This window comes from Trachurus trachurus (assembly GCF_905171665.1).
Source record: "Trachurus trachurus genome assembly, chromosome: 4".
Lineage (NCBI taxonomy): Eukaryota > Metazoa > Chordata > Actinopteri > Carangiformes > Carangidae > Trachurus > Trachurus trachurus.
In genome coordinates, this window is record NC_139898.1 from 24,212,009 (window position 1) to 24,234,969 (window position 22,961).

The 22,961-nt window shown below is 42.4% G+C and overlaps 1 protein-coding gene across 1 annotated transcript in view; it reads right to left on the minus strand.

Annotated features, from left to right (window-relative positions):
• Positions 1-34: 34 nt before the first annotated feature.
• Positions 35-22,961, minus strand: part of fcho1 (FCH and mu domain containing endocytic adaptor 1) — a 73,956-nt gene continuing 51,029 nt past the window's right edge. Inside the window, exons 13-27 of the mRNA XM_083969963.1 lie at positions 20,533-20,726; positions 18,390-18,414; positions 18,171-18,227; positions 17,118-17,169; positions 15,555-15,679; positions 12,678-13,835; positions 11,241-11,350; positions 10,009-10,204; positions 7,602-7,716; positions 7,300-7,455; positions 7,057-7,189; positions 6,206-6,402; positions 5,086-5,150; positions 1,392-1,559; positions 35-554 (exon numbers count right to left, since the gene is read on the minus strand). Of these exons, the coding sequence (XP_083826089.1) occupies positions 526-554; positions 1,392-1,559; positions 5,086-5,150; positions 6,206-6,402; positions 7,057-7,189; positions 7,300-7,455; positions 7,602-7,716; positions 10,009-10,204; positions 11,241-11,350; positions 12,678-13,835; positions 15,555-15,679; positions 17,118-17,169; positions 18,171-18,227; positions 18,390-18,414; positions 20,533-20,726 (2,780 nt within the window). The 3' untranslated portion in view covers positions 35-525. The remainder of the gene's footprint in view (positions 555-1,391; positions 1,560-5,085; positions 5,151-6,205; positions 6,403-7,056; positions 7,190-7,299; positions 7,456-7,601; positions 7,717-10,008; positions 10,205-11,240; positions 11,351-12,677; positions 13,836-15,554; positions 15,680-17,117; positions 17,170-18,170; positions 18,228-18,389; positions 18,415-20,532; positions 20,727-22,961) is intronic.

Consider the following 22,961-nt stretch of genomic DNA (forward strand, 5'->3'; position numbering starts at 1 on the left):
AGCAGATTTACAAACAGTTCGTTTTCCTCCTCAGGTTTGGTAGAAGATCTTTGCTCACAAATGACTCGTTCAATCCATCGGGATACAGTATTTACACAATTTAAAAATCCTAGTTTCCATGGCAACACAGTAATTATGCGTAACTTTTTTTTTTTATTCACACAATATTTTCCTTCCTCCTTGTAATTCAAGAAAAGTTTCTGACATCTAGCTTAGTTTTTGCAGTCTCTACCTACGAAAGGCACACAGAACACAAAGTGGAACAGAGGAGATTCAATAGAAAAAGACTTTCCCTCCTGGAAAAGGCAGAACGACTGAGTGTACAACACACACGTTAAATTAGTGGAGAAGAAGAAGAAGAAAAGGCTTGGTCGTTAAACAGCAGGACACCGTCAGGAGTAAGTGCACATTGTCCCTCAAGGCCGAACGTCTGAGTGAAGGAGCCTCCTCCTCCCGTCGACTCTCACCACCAGTCGTTTCTCCGGCTCTCGACTCAGAAGCTGAAAAAGTGCAAAGTTGTCCGATTCACAAGGAGCAGCCCGCCATGTACTTCCCTGTGAGAGAGATCAAACACATGAATGGAAAAAAAAGATTTAATGTATCGCTAAAAATAAATGTTTATAACAACTCCAGTGCAAAACCTTCCAGCAACTTTATCACCAAGTGAAACTGAACAAAACAACCACACATGGAGGACGTGTCTGCTGCTACATCTTTGAAGGAAGATTTCTGGAACATTTAATAATTTCTTGAAGTTGCGACACGCTGATGAATCTCCTGAGTAACTAGATTACAACAAGTAACAATTATTAAGTCTTTAAATGAATTATAATAAGATGTAATCGACTTATTGAATTATTATTATTATTAAAAACAAATCCTTACTGTTTTTTTTAAGGATATAGCTAAAAGGTGGCAATGTTTCTGGTTTCTTACTTTTGAACTTCACAGTTAAATAAGTCGTTAATAATAATAATTTGAAAAAAGCCTTGATCAGTCAAAGCATTTTGGTCGATTTGTTGCCCCTGTTCTTCTTCTTCTTGTGGGAACTGGAAACAGTTCTATGATAATCATGATAACAACAACAACAAATAGATAAATAAATCTCTTATATGACCAACCTTTCTCTTGATTAATAATAACCTAAAAGATTAATCTATAATCAGAATTAGGACATTTAACTTAATGCCAATTGACTAATCAATTAGATTGAAGTGATTATTCCAGCAGTAGTCAGTTTAATATGACTTGCACCACTGTGTGAGGTCGTCAGTGATAATCAAGATTTTTAATAACAACCACTGCTCAGGTCATTTATCATCATTAAAACGGTCAGACTCCATTTTAAACTGCAAGTGTGTGTGTGTGTGTGTGTGTGTTCACATCGTCACCTGTGGCGAATCTCTTCTTGACCAGCGACATGCGGTAGCGGCTGCCCACCAGCTCCACGTCCATGCCCGACAGCGAGGCCCCGGAGCCCACAAACTGGACCGCCAGGCTGGGTGGGGGGCCGCGGGGGACCTCCAGGCACTGCCAGCTGGCGCACAGCGTCCCTGAGCCTGGGACGCCACCGACCCACCGACCGGCAGAGACACAGATATAAAAAAAAACACAGATGAGTTCACAGCAGAGACACAGAGAGACGATGATGACGATGGACGCAGTGACATCTCCCTGGAAGAAGAAGCTGAGTGTGTGATGAGAAATAAATAAACAGGGATGTCACGATTATAGATTATTGTCAGAGGAATAACGAGGTATTACAATTAGTATCACAGTAATTATGTTACTTTCACAACACTATGAATGTGTAAAATCAAATATAGAGAAAATCTGCTTACTGTACATTACTAATTATTTACACAAAATATTTGAGGTATCTATTAATATAGGACCGATTATGAGTGTTTGAAATGTTCAAGTCATGAATTGTCATCCATACCAAATGTTTAAGTTTAATTTAATCGTTTCTTTTAATTACAAATGACAAGCTAACATTTAAATTCCTACCAATTCAATGTTACGTAAGGTAAACGGACCAGTAACTGTGCATTTACCTTTACTTTGGCGCACATCTGTTGTTGTGAAAACAAGTAATCGTGACATCCCTACAAATAAAACATCTTTTCCAACAGGGACAGGTAATTAGTTCTTTAGTCCTATAACGCTTCACACACACACACACACACACACACACACACACACACACACACACACCTGTGCGCTCGTGAAGTTTTAGAGAGTTAATGAGCTCAGAAAAGTGGAAATTCACACATTCAGTGCTGAGGAAACTGTCTGATATGATCAAGAGCTGCTAATGGATCTTGTCTTGAGATGTAATTTAGTGTCAACATCTGTTTGAAGATGATTGTGTTTGTCGTTTTGTTATCATTACGTCCTACATTTTTGAAAATGTATATATATATAAACTATCAATAAATGCACAAATGTCTTTCAAACAAATACCAACTTGATCCCACTGAGCACCGATGTGGTGGTTTGTAGTTGCTGTACTTGTTCTCCAAGGGAACAGGGAGAGACGGAGGAGCAGCTCGACTCATTAAAGGAAAGAAATGATGCTTAGATAATATCAGACTGTTGTGATGTTGATCGTGAGTGTATTTATTACCACGGTAACCCTCCAGCTACAACAGGCTCAGTCTCCAGCTGTGACTCTCCATCACCACACAGTGCGTTTCTAATGACGTGACGTCAGCAGACAGCTACAAAACAACAGAGGAACGGGTCGACAGGTCCAACTTCTACAAGTTAGTCTGAATGCAACCTTGGCCGAACAACTTGAGACGAAGCCCAAACACCGAGAAATCCAGGACTTTATGTCTCGTATTGGATTTTGCACGGTCGCTGAGTGTTTTTCTGCAGTGAGAGCACTAAACCAATAAATCCAGAGACTGAAGCGCTGTGAGGGCACGTCAGACAAAAACTGGAAACCACAGGACAAAATAGTATCTTTTAGATATCTATTAGATATAAATTGTTTTTCTAGATACACTGTTGCCCATAAAGTTGGAATATTTGTTTCTTCTTTTCTTTTTTTAAACCTCTTCTCATGAAATGATTGTGACAATGTGATTTATTTCTTGATAGATATCTCAAAGGAGGTTAAATCGAAAGCAACTGGACTTAGTTATTTGTCTGGGAAGACGTTTCACCCAGTATTTAACCTCTTTCAAGAGGTTAAATACTGGGTCTCCACACCAGTTAGTTGGACCAGTCCCAGCCTGGTCAGATGCTACATGAACTGATGAAGCCTCTTGGATGAGAGGTGAAACGTCTTCCCAGACAAATAACTAAGTCCAGTTGCTTTCGATTTAACCTCCTTTGAGATACTATGACCTGGACAAATGAGAATATGCACAGGCTTGATAGATAATGTGTATATCTTCTCAAAACTTCTTTGATCATTCTCTTCCAAATACATCATTGTTAAAATTAAACCACAATGAACTTTTGCAAACTGTTTATCCAAGCTTAAACAAAATTGGGGGTATTGAACAATATGATTGAGGGTTTTGTTTGGTCAGTTTAACCAAAAAACATATTCAAGGGGGATTTCCTGCATAAGAATGTCCAATATTACCAATACCAATACCCTGACCCGGATCAATGCGTTGAGACGTCGTGGCATACTGTCCACAAGCATGAATTTGTTTCACCTGGGTAACTGGGACTCTGTATGTAATCATTGCACCTGGTCAAAGGTGATGTGTATAAATAGGAATAAAAAGAGGAATGTGTCTGAAAACAAAATTATTATTCCAACTTTATGGGCAACAGTGTAGCTACAGAACCTGTCCATTTTTTACACTGATCTATAGCTGACTTTATGAACTGTAACTGATTCATTATTGCTCTATAGATATAGTATATAACATAAACAGTTAGACAGCAGTGTTTTAAAGGGGATGTTTAAACCTAGTTATCACTCACGCCTCATGCAGAATAATATAATTACTCCTGAGTTAGTTCATGTTTCTGTGACTTATCACACACTCAAAACAGGAGGATGAACAACTGCACGACTTGAACGTCTGCATCATTAATCCCAGAAACACTTTCTCCAACGCGCCTGCCTTCGTTTACAAGATGTCTAGTAAAATAAATAAATTACCACTGTTTCAGACATTATTCATTATATAAAAGCTGCATATTTAGCATTTCAGTATTATATAACAAATGGCTGTGAAAAAAAAAAACAGTATCTCAGAGGGACAGGGAGGCGTTACAGTGACTCTGCGGTGCCTTTGTCACCGGCTCATAAACCAGAGGACTCCTCCAACTATAAACCTTCTCAGGCTTTAACATCTCATCCATCACTGACGGCTATGAATAGTCTCCTTTCCCTCTGTTCTCCAGCCACGTAGCTTCACACCACGGTAATAATATATCATTAAATGAAAAATAAAAAGAAAGAAATGTGGGCGTCTCACACAAAAGAAGCACAGAGGTGATTTAATTTTAGGCTTTTTCTCATTTTTTCTCTTGAATTAGAGCCGTTAAAATCGTCTCGAGACGCGCAGCCTCTTATCTGAGCCCCCATTAAGGTCAGGAAATATGAGCAACAATCAACTTGACACAAAATAAAAGGGGGGATATTTCACGGCTGTCTAGTTTCGTTCACCTCGACCCGGCTGGCTGATGAGAGCAGCTGCCACGTTCAGATGTTAATGCCTCCGTTAGAAAGGAAATGATCCACCTTCAGATTTCAGCTGTTTGAAAAGAGAAGGATGTGGAGCGCTCAGTAGGATCTCTTAACGCAACGCTTAATTATGCTCATTTCGACATTTGTCTGACACAATGTGGAGCCTGTGAAGTCGGTGGTGAAGGAAATCCTGGGACTAATTTGAACAATGGCTGCTGATGAGAGAGAAAACACAACACAAGATGAAGCTGTCGGGCAGATGAATGTAGAGCTGCTGCTGCTGCTGCTGCTGCTGCTGCTGCTGGTGGTGGTGTGTGTGTGTCTCTGCGTGTTTCCTCGCTCCACAATAAACATTTTCTTATTAAAAAGTTGCTTCAACAACAACAACAAGCGTCGAAGCGTTAAAGCTGCAGAGCTCTGACCTTTGCTGTGATTGGTCGGGGAGAGGTTGGGGAGTTTCCACAGCAGCCGTCTCTCTTCAGTGTTCCTGTCCAGGCAGATAAAAAAAAAAAAAAAAAAAAGTCAGCGAGGAGTGACCTGCTCCTTCATCCCCACCCTGTGACTTCCTCTAAAAGTCCTGTTGTCCATTATTTAGTTTATAAAATGTCAAACACAGGGAACATTTTGTCTGCTCATTAAATGCACGGTGATGTTAAACAGAAAAACAACAGATTGGTTTGGTACTTTTGCTTCACAGATGACTTTGGTGATAAATCATTTCAACGTTTACCTACATATGTAAAAGGAAAAAAAAAGGGAGAGAGCTCAACTCTTTCTTCTAGTGAAACATTTGATATCATCATATTATCTGCACTTTCCCCCCCCGAAATATCGGAAAATACTGGGACTGAAGGTTTCCATGACTTGACACTTTATCTCAGTAGAGATGATTTGGTTCGTTTGGCTTCATGAGAACCACTATGATGATATGAGAAAATATAACCTACTCGACATTTAGATAAAAATATGTAATTGCTATATTTCTGACCAATGTTTCGTCCATTTCTGTAAAATGACTTCCAGGGCAAACACATATGTATGTCTGTACTACACATCATTATGATCAATCTTGTTTCACCATTCCATCATTCATTAATTTATTAAGATGTAAAATCATTTTTTCACCTGTAATTTCGTGAGATTAGCAATATACTACACACCACTCAAATGCAATCCTGTTAGTTTGGCCAATTTACAGTGATTAAGCCTAAACTGAAGCCAAGTAATTTTACAGTTTTGTCATCTAACTCCTAATTAAAATAACAAAACTGTGCACTTTGTTTAATTGAATCTTCCTTATTCTAACCTTTCATTTGAACTGTCCAAAACTGCGTTTAGTGACATTAAAATGCAGATTTCTTTGTATCTACACAAAGTCAATAAATAGTCAGTGAGGTTTGATCTGCTTCTTCTCATCTCCAGTCATTTGGACATCAATAGTTAGTTTCCGTCCAACGATCTGATATAATAAACAAAGCTGAATAATTAACTGATCAACTTAACTACGTGGTTTTATTTGAGCCTCACAAAAATCCTGCTCACCAGGAGGCCGGCGGCTGACACTGCAGGTCGGTGGCGGTGTGGTCCAGCGGCAGCAGCACCTGGACCGCGGTGAGCTGGGTGGAGGGCGCGGTGGCCGGGCAGCAGTGGTAGTCCAGGGACACTCGGGTCACCGTGCCGCTCCGCTGGCACTCGGCCGACAGCAGGAGAGGAGCTCGACCCGGGTCCTGAGAGGACACCTGCACAGAGGAAGTCAGGTGAACAGGTGGAAATGTAAAATCTGTCTCCAGAGAATTATAAAGATATGAACAATAAAATTTCCTGTAATAAATGAATAGTAAATTAAAATAATTTACTTTGCAATGCACAGTTACAACATAATTTAATTTATCTTGGCAGGAAATTTGCAAATTATTATGAAATTATTCAGAAATCACAGACCTGTGAAACAAAGAGTTGCTATTATATGTTCATTAAGCCAAATATACTTATTATATATATACAGTATTATATTGTAACAGGCTCCCTCTCTTTATCTTATTGGTATTGATAGTAGTAAATCAAGATTCAAAAAGACACCCAGGAAAGGTGTCATGCATAAAGAAATCGTATTTTGAGCAACTCATTACCCGCTTTTAATGAGCTAGGCTATTTTTAAGGTTTTTTATCCTGTTTGTTGCACTAATTATAAGGGATTGTTGTTGATATATTGCTGATATATTTTATGTGACTACTTTGATTATCTTGTGGTTTTAAGTTGTTTGTCTTTAAATGGACCCCAGGAAGAATAGTCAATAAACAAATAAACTCTTTTTATTTACACCATAAAAGTTACCAGAGGGAAAATGTGATGATAATGAGAAGGACGAAGAATCCGTTGGTTAAACTCTGACCTGATACTTTAACAGGCCGACGTTGTAGTACGAGGCCTGAGGGTTGAGTTCAGCTTCTCTCTGCAGGTAGATCTGCAGAGCCTGCATGTTGAACCAGAAGTCTCTGGTGTCTGGGTCGCTCTGAGAAGGATCACTATGGAAACAGACAGAGACAACAGGATGGTAAAGATTTTTTTTTTTTAACACAGGAACAAACAGGTTTGTGATGCAGCAGCGCGGCGCCGACAACGGTTGAGAGTCGACCTGTAAAGCAGCTTTTGATTGGGCAGGAAGTGATCGATCCTCGAGATGTTGACCAGCCGGAAGCTGAGAACGGGAACGTTGGGGTTGGCTGTGAAAATCCTGGTGATGCCTGCTGGGAAGGACATGGTCAGGTCGCCTGTGATCTTCACCAGACAGCTGAGAGAGAGGGAGGGAGAGGGAGAGAGAGAGGGAGGGAGGGAGAGAAGCAACAACAAGGCTCACAACAGAACAGAAGTCGGTAACAACAAAGAAAGAAGACACCACAACTTTATTCTTTCTACTAAAAAAGCAGCGTCACTCACCGGTTGTGCTGTCCGCCTTTGAAGTAGGCGTTGATATACTCGGTAATGGCCGCCGCCACCGGCCAGGCCTCCTGTGTGCTGAGGGAAATGGGACTGGGCCCCCTGGACAGGTGCACTGAGGGGAACAGGTGTGATTGTCCTGAGTTGTTGAATCATACGTCACGTTTAAAAAAGGGCAAATTTAACATCTCAGGTTTTAAAGGGATAGTTCAACATTTTTGGCAAATTGGCCCATTGCCATAATCGCTATAGTCGTAGCAGTAGGTTCGTTACCTTTAATTGTCAGTGCAAGCTGTTTTTAGAACGGTGGAGCAGAGCCGCGAGCTGCTCAGAGCTACGCTACGGAGGCTAATGGGATTTATTGGTTTCCCTCATCAAACTCATCAAATACACAATCCAACAACTCCAAAACACTCTCGTGGACAAGTTGTGACCTGCACATTCACCACGCTATGAGATAATAACGGAACGTTATGAGACAGAGCCGTTTTAGAGGCAAATACAGAAACTGCTTGCTGAAAAACTGCCCTCGACGGGAACGCGCATCAGTGGTTTTGCATGAATTTACCTAAAAAAAAACTCTCATAACGTTCCGTTGAGTTTGATGAGGAAAATCAAGAAAGGGATTATGGCAATGGGCCATTTTGCCAAAATGTTGAACTATCCCTTTAATCTAATGTGAAACCTAAACTAAGCTGTAGCTTCACATTTAACTAAGACATGATATCAGTAATGTTTTCTGTCTATTAAAGCAGAAGTAAGCGATCCGGTCGTTTTGGCTAATGCTGCGTTCCAGGCAGGCTTTTGAAACCGTAAATTACAGCTTCAAGTCAGTGTTGTTTTTGGCAGGCATTTTAGATTTAGTCTTAGTCTTAGTCTTTTTGACGAAAATACTTATTAGTTTTAGTCAATTTTAGTCATTCCTATATGTGATAGTTTTAGTCTAGTTTTAGTCGACGAAAACTCAACAAGGTTTTCGTCAAGTTTTAGTCAGTTTCAGTAAAAAAAAAAAAAAAAAGTCTTTCAACAAATTAATTCAATAAAGGAATGGTTTTACACATAATGTTTCCACCCAATGCCAAATACTTTATGGTCTAAGGATTATCCATTAGCCTACACACAGATAAAGTGGTAACAGTAGTGCATTCAGTTTTTTTTTCTGATGGAGTGACGGCAGGTGTGTTGAGCAGAATGTGCGCTGCATGCCAGGTGGTGGACGTGACCACACAAGGATGCAGCAGTGTTGCAGACACTTGTTGATTTTAATGGACAGATTACACGCACAATAAGCAGAAATGTCATGCATTTTTTGAACGTCTGACCATCCACCCGTCAGCGCCGCGGCGCGGAGCGGCTGCACCGCACTGACCGAGGTCACCAGAGCAGCGGATCACTGCCTGCTGCTCTCTGCCGCTTTAATCACAAGCACCGGGCGGCGGCGCACCGCGGCTCGTCTCAGCAGCGTTGTTCTGTTGTTGACGGAGCCGTTGCTAAATCGTGTGAAGCTTAGAGTAATGACAATCCACAATATCAAATTTAGAGGCGATCACAGCCCGACCACTAACATTTACGTCCGTTCTCGTCTCGTCAACGAAAACTCACACACGTCTCGTCATGTTTTCGTCATCAGAGAGCCATGTTCATCTCGTCACCGTCTCGTTATCGTCATGAAAAAAAGGGGCGTCAACGAAAATATTTCGTCATCGTCATCGTTAACGAAAACAACACTGCTTCAAGTCACAACTTACGACTTTGTAGCGTTTCAGGCAACCCACTCGTGTTTTTCCGACCTGTTTTACCGGTGAAAGTCACTATAACGGCCACTCGTAACTTCCGACCGGTGAACTCGTACCGGATCGAACTGGTACGACTTCACAGTCGGAAAAATACGAGTTTCCTTGAACGCACCATAACAGTCCTCGTCCCTACGTCACCACATTCACGGCGTTCCTTGGCTGCACACACAGCCCTGCATGCCGTTCTCTCTCCTCATTGGATAAAAACTGTAGGATACGATAAATGTTTTCTCTTCGGCTCAGAGCAGAGCAGAGTGACTGACAGACCCTTGTTTCAGTCCAAACACTCCATGTAAGTGATTGCTGTCGGAAGATATAACTATTTAAGACTTATATTAACACAAATATATCACTTACTTCTGCTTTAAGTCTCTTCTACAGTATTTGTCTCTTACCCTATTCTTACTATATGTTTGTAATGTGAAGGGAGGCAATGAGAGTGAGAATTTCATTGCATGGTTTTTAACATCCGAGTATATCACAATAAACATCTTGAATCTTGAATCTAACTGTGTTTTTATCAAATCCTCGGCCGGACAGTGAATATGCAAAATTATATAAAAGTGTGTTTGTGTCCTGTGGTGTGACTTCATTCACGTGCGGAGGCTTACGCTGTCTTGGTTGGTGCTCCTGGTGCTGGTAGGGCAGCGGTGACGCCTGTCCCGGTCGGGCCGGACTGGGAGCTCGGTTCTGACCCCCCCACTCGCCGTCTCTGGCCTGAGGCCCCCACTCACTGGGGCTGGAGGAGGAGGAGGAGGTGAGGGAAGGGCTGGGCTCCGGCAGTGGGGAGGAGCAGAGAGAGCGGGACTGAGATGAAAAGGGACAAACTGGGTCAATATTGACACTATAGTGGCTAGTGTAACGTCAGAAATGCTTTTTTTTATCTAAACATGTAGCTGTTTGCCCATGTCTTTGAAGTGTTGTGACTGTTTCATTCTGATACAATAAATATTTTTTTGGGATGCACTATAGTCTCTATTTCTGCATTTTCCTCCCAGTGCAATGTGTTTTACATATGTTTCTGAACAGCAGTGTTTTTGAAATGGCATCCAGGCCCCTGTTGTGAATAATGGGAAATTATCTTTAAAATACACGGCTCGTCCCCCCCAAAAAAAGGCCCACACTCTAATATTTCGTTGGACCGCCTTTAGCTTTGATTACGGCATTTGCTGTGGCATCGATTCAATAAGCTTCTGCAATGACACAACATTTATTTCCATCCAGAGTTGCATTTATTTTTCAAAGGTTCTCAGTGGGGTTAAGATATGAACTCTGTGGCCACATTGGACCACAATTCTTCCTTGAAGATGATGGTTCCTCACTATCCTTCCAGTTTTTAATAATGCGTTGGACAGTTCTTAATCCAACTTTCATGCCAATAATTTGACCCTTTTGAAAGAGATTGAAATATTTTCCACAACCACGGGATGTCTCTCATTGTCTTATTGTTTAAGAAATTAGACTGCATCAGTTAGGGTTAAATACGTTGTTGCCAGATGAATCATCATCTATGCAGTAATTATCCAATGGGAGGCTCTTACCTATTAGCTTAGTTAAATCCAAGTGGTGGTTACCTTTTTTTTTTTTGTATGACTGAATGTGTATGTGGATAGACTAAAATCCCAGGTTTGTTGGAAATGTTCTTTGTATTTTGTGTCATATTCTAACATTACGTGATTGTTGATAAAAGCACAAACCAGCACTCCACTCGCTATACAGTAGACTGAGCTTTCAAGACATTTAAAAAGTCACAATGTCATAAGAAAATTAAAAAAAGAAATACCAATACTAAATACTAATTGATGACACTGGCAGCACTGTTGAGTCACAGCTGGTCACTCACCCTCTCGCAGCCACTGAGTCGGCCTGAAGTCCTCTTGGCCCGGGTCGCCCTCTGAGGAGGAGCAGCTGCCACCACTTCAGACGTGTCCTGTCTGAAGTTGTGCTTGGATCCTTCCAAAAACAAAGAGACAGAAGAAAAAAGATGGAAATGACTCAAGAGCCGATTTGGATCGTACAACCAGGAACCAGGAGTACGACGGGTGGCGGCGGCGACGAGCTCCAAAGTCAGTCACAACTGGTGCTCAGAGCAGCCAGGCCCACTCTGCCAAAACAAGCTGGCACCAGACCTCCTGACATTTTATTTGGATTGGTTTAATTGAGGGATTTAACATCTTGTTGGTGTCTGATGATCCTTCAGAGATTTTTCCTCCACATAATAACGTACTCACATTATTGATAAGACTGCAGGTCAGATGGAGGATAAGGAGTATCTAGAGTTTTTTTCTGATGGTACTTTTTGTTGTAGCTGTTTATTCTCGGGAGATATTTGTAAGACATAAGCAGCTATGATGACATTTAATAAAAAATATTTACATTTTTTAATCTTACTCTCAGTGCATTGTCACCAGAAATGAATTCATACTTTTCAACCAATCAGAATCCAGAATTCTCTGTGGTTGTAGCAGCATATAAATAAATGTAGTAAGTAGCAAAACAGAAATACTTGGTAGTACACTACACTTAATAATAACTGCACACTATTAAGCATTATTGAATACATAATTGATCGTTTATAATGCATTTTTGAGACATACAGTAGACACCATTAAGTACGTAATCTATAACCTATTATCTAATCTATTCAATGAATCTATTAAAACACTCACTAACAATTTACGAACCACTGACATCTCCTGAATAAATGGGTTTGTATTAGATATCATACTTGATTTATAAAAGCTGAATCCATAAAAGCTGAATCCATAATCTATATGTATGAAAATACAATCATTTTCCCAGGAAATGGGAGAAATGGACTTGGCCTTTATCAAAACAATTGAGGACGCCACACATTAACAAGTAAAGACCCTTGACATTATATATAGGATTATCAACCGAGGAGCCCCCATGTTTTCGTCTGTGTTTGTGTTTGTCGTTTGTTTTATTTCCTTGACAGTTTGTTGTCAACTTGTTTTCTCTTAAATTGAAAATACTAAATAAAAAAAATAAAAAAAAATGAAGAAAATACAATCATTAAATGTATTATAGATGAGCCTATTGATCCGGAGTTAAACATTTATAACAGTTTTTTATAAATTACATCATAATTAGAATCAATGTAGGAAGGAATACTTTATAAATGATGCTTAAAGTGCACAGTTATTATAAAGTGTTGCCAAATACTCAAGTACAAGTTCCTCGAAACTGTATTTGAGTATTTTAACTGAGCTCTTATTTGAGACTTCATGTGATGACGAGCAGCGAAGCGTCTCCGTACCCTTGTGGGAGCTGACGCAGCCGATCTGAGTGTTCAGGTCCAGGCAGTCCTGGTCTTTGTCCGTAGAGAAACACAGATCCTCCTGCGGGCCCGAGTGCCTGGTGAGCGGCGGGGCGTTCCTGCGCGGCTCGTTTTCTGACGATCGATGTTTCCTCCTGTCCCCCACTGCGGCGGCGGCGGCGGCAGCGGCGGCCCCTCCCTCTCCTTTCCCCCCTCCCTCTCCCTGCGTTTTGGAGACGCTCTCGCTAAACGGGTTGTGGACCGAGTTCCAGTGCATCAGCTCCTTCTTTGTTTGGGCGGCCGGTAAAGAGCTCTGAGGGTTTGCATCCAGTCCCAGTCTGTTGCTGGTGACGGAGCCAACGCTGCCAACGCTAACGCCGCCGCCGATCATCACACTGCTGCTGCTGCTGCTGCTGCTGTGCGGAGGGATCAACCCGGCCGCCGCAGCCAGAGACGACTGGTGCGTCGGGCTGCCGATCATCGTGATGGCGAACGGGTCGTCGGAGGTGATAGGCGGCGGCAGGCTGCGGTCTCGTTTCCTGTCTCTGTCTTTGCGATTGGAGGAGGAAGAGGAGGAGGAGGAGGAGGAGGAGGGGGCCGGGAGCGTCTTAGTGTCTGCGAGCGGGACGGAGAACGGGTCCCCTCGCACCTCCATCCCCCTGTTGTTGCCCCCCGCCTCCTGGTTCGGGCGAGGCGGCGGGCGCGCCCAAGCGTCGGACAGGTTGATGGTCTCCTGGGCGACAGTCCTCTCGAACGCGGCGAGGAAGGGGTCCTCGGGGGGGATGTGTTTGCAGTTCCACACCGACGACTCCATCTCCGGCGGCGGCAGCGTCTGAGAGAAGGCGGGGAACTGCACCGACGAGGGGTCCAGCTCCGGGGGCACGCGAGGGGAGGGGCGCGACGGGGCGATGGACCAGGCGGTGGCGAGGTCGTCCTGCAGGTGCGGGCTGCGGCCGGGGGAGGGGTCACGGAAAGCGGAGAGGAAGGGGTCCACGGGTCGACCCAGCGTCTGAGTCGGCTCTTTGCTCTGCGACGCGGGGGGCCACGCCGCCCAGCCCACCGGCTCAGGAGACGGCCCCAGGGGCTGATGGGACGGCGAGTCCAGGCCGGAGTCTTCGACGTTCTCAGGAGACGAGGAGTCGGACGAGAAGGCGGCGTCTGAAATGAACAGATATAAAAAAAAATTAGAGATGCACGGATCCAGTTTTTTCCGATCCAATCCTATACCGATACCTGGGCTGAGCGTATCGGCTGATACCTGATACCGATCTGATGCTACTGCTGAATGAATGAACCGTATACCTTGCCATGTGAGTGAAGGCATCAGGCTTGACATAAACATTAAGCCTTAAATAAGTTAAAAGTAAGTTAAAAAAGGTAACAAATTAACAGAGAGATACAGTAAATGTACTTAATATTATTTAGGTAACACTTTATTTTAAGGGGTCCTTGTTCCTGTGTATCTACCTAATTAATTACAGTGTAATTACCTATGTAACCGTACACTTACACTTGTAATAAGAAATGCTTGTGCAAAGAGAGAGGCCACTTTGGCATTTCTTATTACAAGTGTAACAAGGACCTGTAAGTACACCAAAATACACTATGTATTTACAATGTAAGTACATGTTATTACATACGGTTACATAGGTAATTACACTTAGGTAGATACACAGGAACAAGGACCCCTTAAAATAAAGTGTTACCATTATTTATTAACAAATAACAAAGTGTACATTAGCAGCAAAAAGAAATAAATAACACTAGATCGCTGTAACTGTATTGCTGTGTATGATATTAATAAAAAAGAAATGACTGGATCGGAATGCTGGATTGGCCTCGTCCGATATCCGATACAGCTAATTAGTCAATATCGGAGCCGATATCCGATGCAGGTATCGGATCAGTGCAACTCTATAAAAAATACAGAGGACGTCGTCAACGCCAGAGAGAAACCAAGAACTCATAAAAGTGTAATTAGACTTTAATCACCTGCAGTGAAGAATTCAACACTGAGGACAAAGAGGAAGTCGTTACCACGCACGCAAGGCACCAAATATGAGAGACAGTATTTCTGTCTGGATATGAGATGTTACATCCAAATTTGCATATTCACAAAATCAGGTTTCATCTTTGAGAGACGGTGCGAAGGAAATCGACCTTTACATCAGCAGCCCACCGCCTCGGGTCATCTCAGAGAGACTTTGGCTTTAAGAAACTGGCTCACAGACTCTTGCATTAATTCTGGACTTCAGCTGTGGCGGGGCTCATTTGTCAAAGCCTAGAATTAATGGGATCATTCCCATTAGTTTCAACTATTAACTGTGGCAAATATAAATCAGCTGAACGGAGCCTGACTCATCTTCACGTCTTTGTACAAAAAAAAAAACACTTTAAATGCTACTTCCACTTGCCAAGGGCAAAATATCCACTGTGGGATGGAGGAGACGTGTGCCCTCCTCTTTATTAGATCTTTTTTTAATTGTTTCAGGTTAATTTCTCTTATTCAACAGTGTTCCCTCGCCGTTTTGCTCCCATGAGCAAAGATATAAGTTGGTAAAGCTGGGTACGTTTGTTCTGTTTTCTCCTGTAACGCGACTTTGAACGTCTGTAAAAGCGCTTAACCAAATAAAATGCATTATTATTGTTGTTAATATTATACAAATGTGTATCATTTTCCCTGGATCTTATCTCTCAGGCTACGTACATGCTGCTCTACCTTACTGCAGAAGATCAGTGGGGCTGGATCTTTAATCTTTGTCTTAATAAGACGCTTGAACTGAAAATAGAAAAGCATTGTGAAGCAATTAAAATGATTAAAAAGGACATAAATGCAAAAGTTTTCCAAAAAAATACCGTAAATACGACTTCTCTCACATTCAGAAACACCGAACGCGCTGTGCTCTCTGAGTTGGTCCCGACCATCGAAGCTTTTGGACTTGAAAGCCGACTCCAGCGGCGGTCCGAACAAACTGTCTGAACCCGACGCTGTCGAGCTCAACCTGCAGAAAAGAGCAAAAGGAACGACAACAAACGAGGGGGAAAAACATCAGGTGGAGTGGAGGAGTGGTGAGGAAGAAAGTGCAATAAAAGGGGAGCGAGAGAACAGGAGTGTGGGTGTAACGTGAGAAAAGAGGAAACTGGGGAATTGGATTTGGACGGATCAGATGTGGAGTTAAGACGGAGCTCAGAGCGGTGAGGGAGAGAGTGTGAAACAACAACAAACCTCCAACCTGATGAGTGTTTCTCATCATGATACAGTAAGATCTACACTACGTTCATCTGTTATAAAATAATACATATAAACACAGGGATCGTTTTACAGCAGATTGCTCTAAATTGGCTTCATCCAGAACGATGAAAGTTGCGAGATGTGTAACTGTTAGGAAGTGGGCACATTCATAGATGCTCTGTGGGATCATCCCTCTGTGTTACAGAGTGAAAGGATCTGTGTCTGTTCAGGGATAAATCTCTGGTGCCAACGGGGCTTACTGAAGCAGAGTTTGAGGTTTTATTGTAGCAGCCAGATTTATTTTAAGTAACTAGAAGAGCCTGTATAGACCAGAGTGTCCAGAGCAGGTTTAACTCAGGGCTGAGATCCATTAAAGGTACAACATCTTGGAGAGGTGACAGAGTATAAAAGGTATAATGGGTTTCTGGGGTAAAAAAAAAAATGACTTGGACTTTTTTAAGACATGTTTAATATTATTTTAACTGTATTTTACTATATTATCATTAATAATCTGTTTATACAGGAGTCCACAGGACTAATTAACTACATTATAGCAGCTTATAAATGTTTATATGGAGCCTATAAAGCCTATATCATGGGACTGTATATTTCGTGTTGCTTCTCTTACTAAAATGAAGTGTGTTGCTTGCTGCTCTCCTTGAACTACAGAGGAAATCATCCTTTCCAAATACACCACACCGCCCACAGGACACTTCGACCTTAACAAATTATTAATCGATTGAAAGCTCTACATCTCCTGATAACAGGCGAGTCCACAGGCCTTATATGAACTTTCTATGTTTGCGTCTCTGTAACTTTGGGTTCACTATCACTCTGACCTTCTGGTTGGAAAATTACAACGAGTTTGCTTCAAAATAAGACCTGTAATCAAAAGGTTTGAAGAACAGTTGACCTGTTCATTTCCAAGCTTGTGTGCAGAAAGTGTGAAAAGTGTTTGGTCACAGGTTAAGGAAAAGGGTAGAGAACGAGGTGAGCAATGAGGTGATAGAGGTAACACTCTACACTGGCCAAAAATAAGAAGGCTGTGAGGTTTGAAACCTGAAAAGCTTCCAAACGAACGGTGTAAAGGCCACAAATGACGCAGTGTGACATCTAAATACGTCTCTCTCTCTCTCTCTGCACCGCTGAGAGACAGATATGAAGACGAAGAAGGAAGAGAGATGACATGAAGCGCAGAGCCTCCTCACCTGCTGTGATCGGGACTGGAGGTGGACCTGCGTAGGCCCTCCTGCTCTCCATCTGCAACAACACACACACACACACACACACACACACACACACACACACACACACACACACACACACACACACACACACACACACACACACACACACACACACACACACACACACACACACACACACACACACACACACACACACACACACACACACACACACACACACACACACAATGAGACTCAGTGACTCACTGCAGCGGACGCTCCCTAATCAGGACTAATCGGCAGCACTGTGCTCTTCATCACGGTGCTGAGGTGGGGGAAGGCCGCGATGGGGCGACATAGGGGAAAACCCATCAGCCATTACCTTCTCTGTGATAAATACCAGCAATTAGCCCGGTCTCACTCAGCTCCAGCCACCGCCGCTGTCACTGCAGAGTAACCGCTTTAATCAGGGACTCTGTGTTAATCCTGTCGACTCTGGATTTAAGGGAGAGAGAGTCTCTGCTGCTCGGCGGCAGGTTGTACTGTGGCCTCCAGCTGCAGCCTGAACCTTCTGGCAGCTAATGAACCTGTCGCTGATAAAACATGTTGTGGAGCACGAGCCGAGGGGCCGGGGTGTGTGACTAATGGAGGGTGGCTGTTCATGCAAGGTCGGCCAATGAAGAGATTTGCTGTCGGAGGGAGAAGACAGGAGCCACACAGGTCGCAGGTCGAGAGATGGAGGAGCACTGATGCTGGTACTAATGTGGCTGTGTGAGAGTGTGAGAGACAGTTTCCAGCCTTTTCTAGACTCTGGACTTTCATTTTTAGTGCTTTAACACTGTTGGATAAAAGAAATACTAAACTAGGGGAGCAACTACTGGATTAATAGACTCATCTTTTGGTTTATTAATTGTCAGAAAACAGTGAAACAGTTACAATAATTGACTAATCTATTAATAACCAAATTTTCTATTCAAAAACAGAGGTTTCAAAAAGGTAAAGCACAGATGGAGGGATGGAGAAACAAACAGGTAGATGGATAAATAATAAATAATAACCGTAGGAGGGACTCACCTCTGTGGGAAGCAGCCTCGCCTTCTTCCGATCGGCCTCCTGCCGTACTCGAGTTTCCTGCAGAGACGCGACAGAAGACAAACAGCATTCAGGGATCTGTGCTCAAACACACACAAATACAGAGACTGAACCATTTCCCATCACCTTATGTGTGAGGAAAGAGATTCTTCTGCACAGTAACGAGCTCTGAGAAAAACTTTCTAAAAAGCTGAAACTTACTGGAGAGATGACGCTTGACTGACACCTGGAAGACGGAGAGAAGGGACAGATTTGGTCAACACACGGAGGACAGACTTCAAGAATTTGTCAACAAATCCCAACAACGTGGCAGTTGGTTCCTTAAAGCAGAAGTAAGTGATATATTTGTGTTAATATAAGTCTTAAATAGTTGTATCTTCCGACAGCAATCACTTACATAGAGTGTTTGGACTGAAACACGGGTCTCTCAGTCCCTCTGCTCTGCTCTGAGCCGAAGAGAAAACATTTATCGTATCCTACAGTTTTTATCCAATGAGGAGAGAGAACGGCATGCAGGGCTGTGTGTGCAGCCAAGGAACGCCGTGAATGTGGTGACGTAGCTACGAGGACTGTTATGGTGCGTTCAAGGAAACTCGTATTTTTCCGACCGTGAAGTGGTACCAGTTCGATCTGGTACGAGTTCACCGGTCGGAAGTTACGAGTGGCCGTTATAGTGACTTTCACCGGTAAAACAGGTCGGAAAAACACGAGTGGGTTGCCTGGAACGCTACAAAGTCGTAAGTTGTGACTTGAAGCTGTAATTTACGATTTCAAAAGCCTGCCTGGAACGCAGCATTAGCGAAAACGACCGGATCACTCACTTCTGCTTTAATAACTCCCAGCCTCTCTATCCCACTGATGAAAAACAAACAGGGCTGAACAACAGTGCATTTGTTGGGAGGCCACCGTCAGAGGCACATTAACATCCATTTGGAGCAGTAGTGAGTGTTTACAGCAGCGATGAAGTGAAGGTGGGATCGGCTGAAAATAAACTGCAGCGTCTGTGTTCGTCATAATAAAAGGAACCCGTCACCAGAGCAGTGACCTGATTCACTCATGTGTTTTTAGTCTTTTTTTTACACAGTGATGATGCTCTACTCTGCTACGGAGGAGTATTAGGGCCACTCGAGAAAAAAAAAAGAGGAGGGAGATTTTGTGTCGAGACAAACCTCGAAATGTTGAGAAGAGTCGAAAATACAGTTGAGTTAAGTCAAACTTTCCTCTCTTGTCCGTCAAATTAGGAGGAGTGCGACTGTATACTTAACTGATATCATATCATGTTTTAAAATGTTCAAATTTCAACTTTATTCTCAACATTTCGACTTTATTGACGAAGCACATTGTGACAAAAATAATACCCCCTCTCTGTAAAAGAGTTTGTATTACGGTAGTTTAAGTTAGCGCTGGTTAAGTTAGTGCAAGTTAGTTTTAGTCAGTCAGTGAAAACACATCATTGTTGGTTTTGTGGTCATTTCAGGGGATTTTATAACAATCTTAACCTACATTTATTAAAGCAGAAGTAAGCAGAATATTTGTGTTAATATACGTAAGTCTTAAATAGTTATATCTTCCGACAGCAATCACTTATATAGAGTATTCGGTCCAAAACACGGGTCTGTCAGTCACTCTGCTCTGCTGTAAGCCGAGGAGAAAACTTTCCTTGTATCCTACAACCTTTATCCAATGAGGAGAGAGAACGGCATAAAGGGGCGGTCCTCTCTGTGTGTGCAGCCAAGGGATGCGCCGCGCGTGAATGTGGTGACGTAGGGACGAGGGCGGGGACTGCTAACTCCATCGGCTGACAAGAAGTTAGCCAAAACGACCGGATCACTTACTTCTGCTTTAACATATAAATATCTATTTTGCACATTAAGCAGCACTGATATTACATGTTTATATGTTGGGGTTATCTTGACCAGTCATGTGCACCTGTGTCCCTGTATGATGAAGTAATACTGAAAAAGAAGTCTATAGATAATTCATTGTAATTGGCTTGTAAATTGTGTAAATATGAATAGACTAGGTGTGTTACTATTGGCAGGGTTTGTTTTATATTTTGAATATTGGAGGTTACATTATTATTTCCATTATTGTTGTATTTGTATATTTTGAATGGAGTAATATAACAAAACAATTTCCCAATGGAGATTAATCAAGTATTTTTGATGATGATAATAAACCAGAGGAAATGTAACAGCGCTACGCCCTGTCAATCCTAAATTAACAAAACAGTCAGACAAGTATGAAACAACAACAAACATGCCAATCATCTTGCAGCCTGAGTAAAAAAACAAAAAACAGAAAAACATAATGCCTCACACAGAGAAACCAAAACAAACACAACCTGTTGGCGTACGCCTCTGTTGGGCGGTAAGGTGAGCGCCCCCACGGTGGCTTTCAGCTCCTTCTCTGTGGCGGCGGAGCTACTGCGGTTGCTGCTGGCGACCGGTCTGATCTGGATGTGGAACTTCTTGGGCTCCTCGTCGTCAAAATCTGAATCGCTAGAGTAGAAGTTGTTCTCCTTCTCATCGGAGCAGCGTACGGAGAGAGAGAGAGCGCGGGGTCAAGGAGAACACGCTTTTTCAGGGATGAGGAGTCACAACAAGAGAGGAAACCGTATTCGATCAGATAGATCCTAGGGATGTCACGATTACTTGTTTTCACAATTACTAAACGCCACGGTTAATAAATTGTTAAGATTCCTCAATACCGTCATAGAGGCAGATGAGCGCAACTCACACAGAAGGAAAACAAAGTTACACAACAACTGTGTGCGTAATTTTGTTTTCCGAGACAGAGACAACGTGCCCGAGTGGTAAAGTTTGGCAGAGGAAGTCTTATTCCCTCCAAAAAGAGATATTAAGTCCTTATTAATTGATAGATACTTCAAACATTTTGTGTATATAATCAGTAATGTAATTATATTTGGACTATATTTGATTTTACACATTCATACTGTAGTGTTGTCAAATTAATTAATGCATAATAATCGTGATAACCGTAACCCCGTGATTATTTCTCTCGTACCAAGAAAATCTATAATCGTGACATCCCAAGATCAGACCATCATTCAAAAAGAAAACGAATAAAGCCAAAAAAAATAAATAAAATGCATGAGAGCAGATTACAAAGCAGCAAGCAGGAGCTTTATTACCCCGGCTCATTGGAGAATATTAGTATTTGGACAAACTGCTGTGACTTCCTCAAAGACAAAGCAGTAATTTGATTCACAGTGAGATTGATAATATCAGAAGAGCAGAGGAACAAGCACAGCAGCACAGATACAGAGACACACACACACACACATACAAAAACACAGTCAGGAGCAGCAGCACTGCAGAGCGTGTGTTGGAGCTGATGGCTGCGGAGCTGTCAAACAGCCAAACCACCACTTCCTGTCACTTTTAGATATGATGACACTCCCCCTCCTCTTCCTCTTCAGTTTGGACTCCACTCTGTGCTGCACGTGTTTGTGTCGTGTCATGTCACGTTTTTGTGTGTTTGTACCTTGTGGTTCACTGCAAGATCATTGCACGAGGAAGCCTTTGATGAATGAGTTGTTATTCCACCATCAGTCAGCACTAAAAAAAGAGCAGCCACTGATAAATGAGTCAGGGCTGCAGAGTCAGGACAGGTTATCGACAGGCGGCTCAGTTCAGCCGGACCACGGCTGGGTTCAACAAGGAGAATGCATTTAGGCTACAAATGGGATTAAGATCTTTATAATTGTCTGGCTCTAGTTAATGAGGCCGTGAATGAAGCCAATTGGGCGAACAAATTGCTCAAACCCCGACTCTCACCTCCGACCTTTTCGATTACGCTTCATTTGAAACATCTCCGTCTCAGTCAGAGGTCGTTATCGAGTCAATTCAGCCGCCTCGTGAGCTTTAGTTTGATAGTTTTGTCATGTAAACTGATAAAGTTAATGGCATATTTTAGAAATCTGTAGGTTTCTCAACTAAGGTGGATACATTCAGTTTGAGGATGGCACCGTTTTCTGTTTTGAACTTCTGCTGATTCATTTTTATTTAATAGATACAGATAATATTTAGTTTAGATATCTATAAACTTACAGGAAAATTAAGCAGATCGAGGTTTTAATTAATTAAAATCATTGTAATCAGTAACCATTTGCAGATTCCTAATTATTATAGTTTTTTTTTAATTTTTACTCTTTTAATGCATTATTTAGAAAGTTAACAGTAGAAAGAAAACAGCAAATGGGAATAAAAAGATGGAAAATACAAATCAACGAACGAACAGCACTGACCACGAGCTAGTAGTGCTAACGTTTGATACTGAACTCACAACATTTGCTCTGGAAAGAGCAGAACAGCTGTTAAAGCGATCCGGTCGTTTTGGCTAATGCTGCATTCCAGGTAGGCTTTTGAAACCGTAAATTACAGCTTCAAGTCACAACTTACGACTTTGTAGCGTTCCAGGCAACCCACTCGTGTTTTTCCGACCTGTTTTACCTGTGAAAGTCACTATAACGGCCACTCGTAACTTCCGACCCGTGAACTCGTACCAGATCGAACTGGTACGACTTCACAGGTTGGAAAAACACGAGTTACGAGTTTCCTTGAACGCACCATAACAGTCCTCGTCCCTACGTCACCACATTCACGGCGTTCCTTGGCTGCACACACAGCCCTGCATGCCGTTCTCTGTCCTCATTGGATAAAAACTGTAGGATACGAGAAATGTTTTCTCCTCGACTCAGAGCAGAGTGACTGACAGACCCGTGTTTCGGTCCAAACACTCTATGTAAGT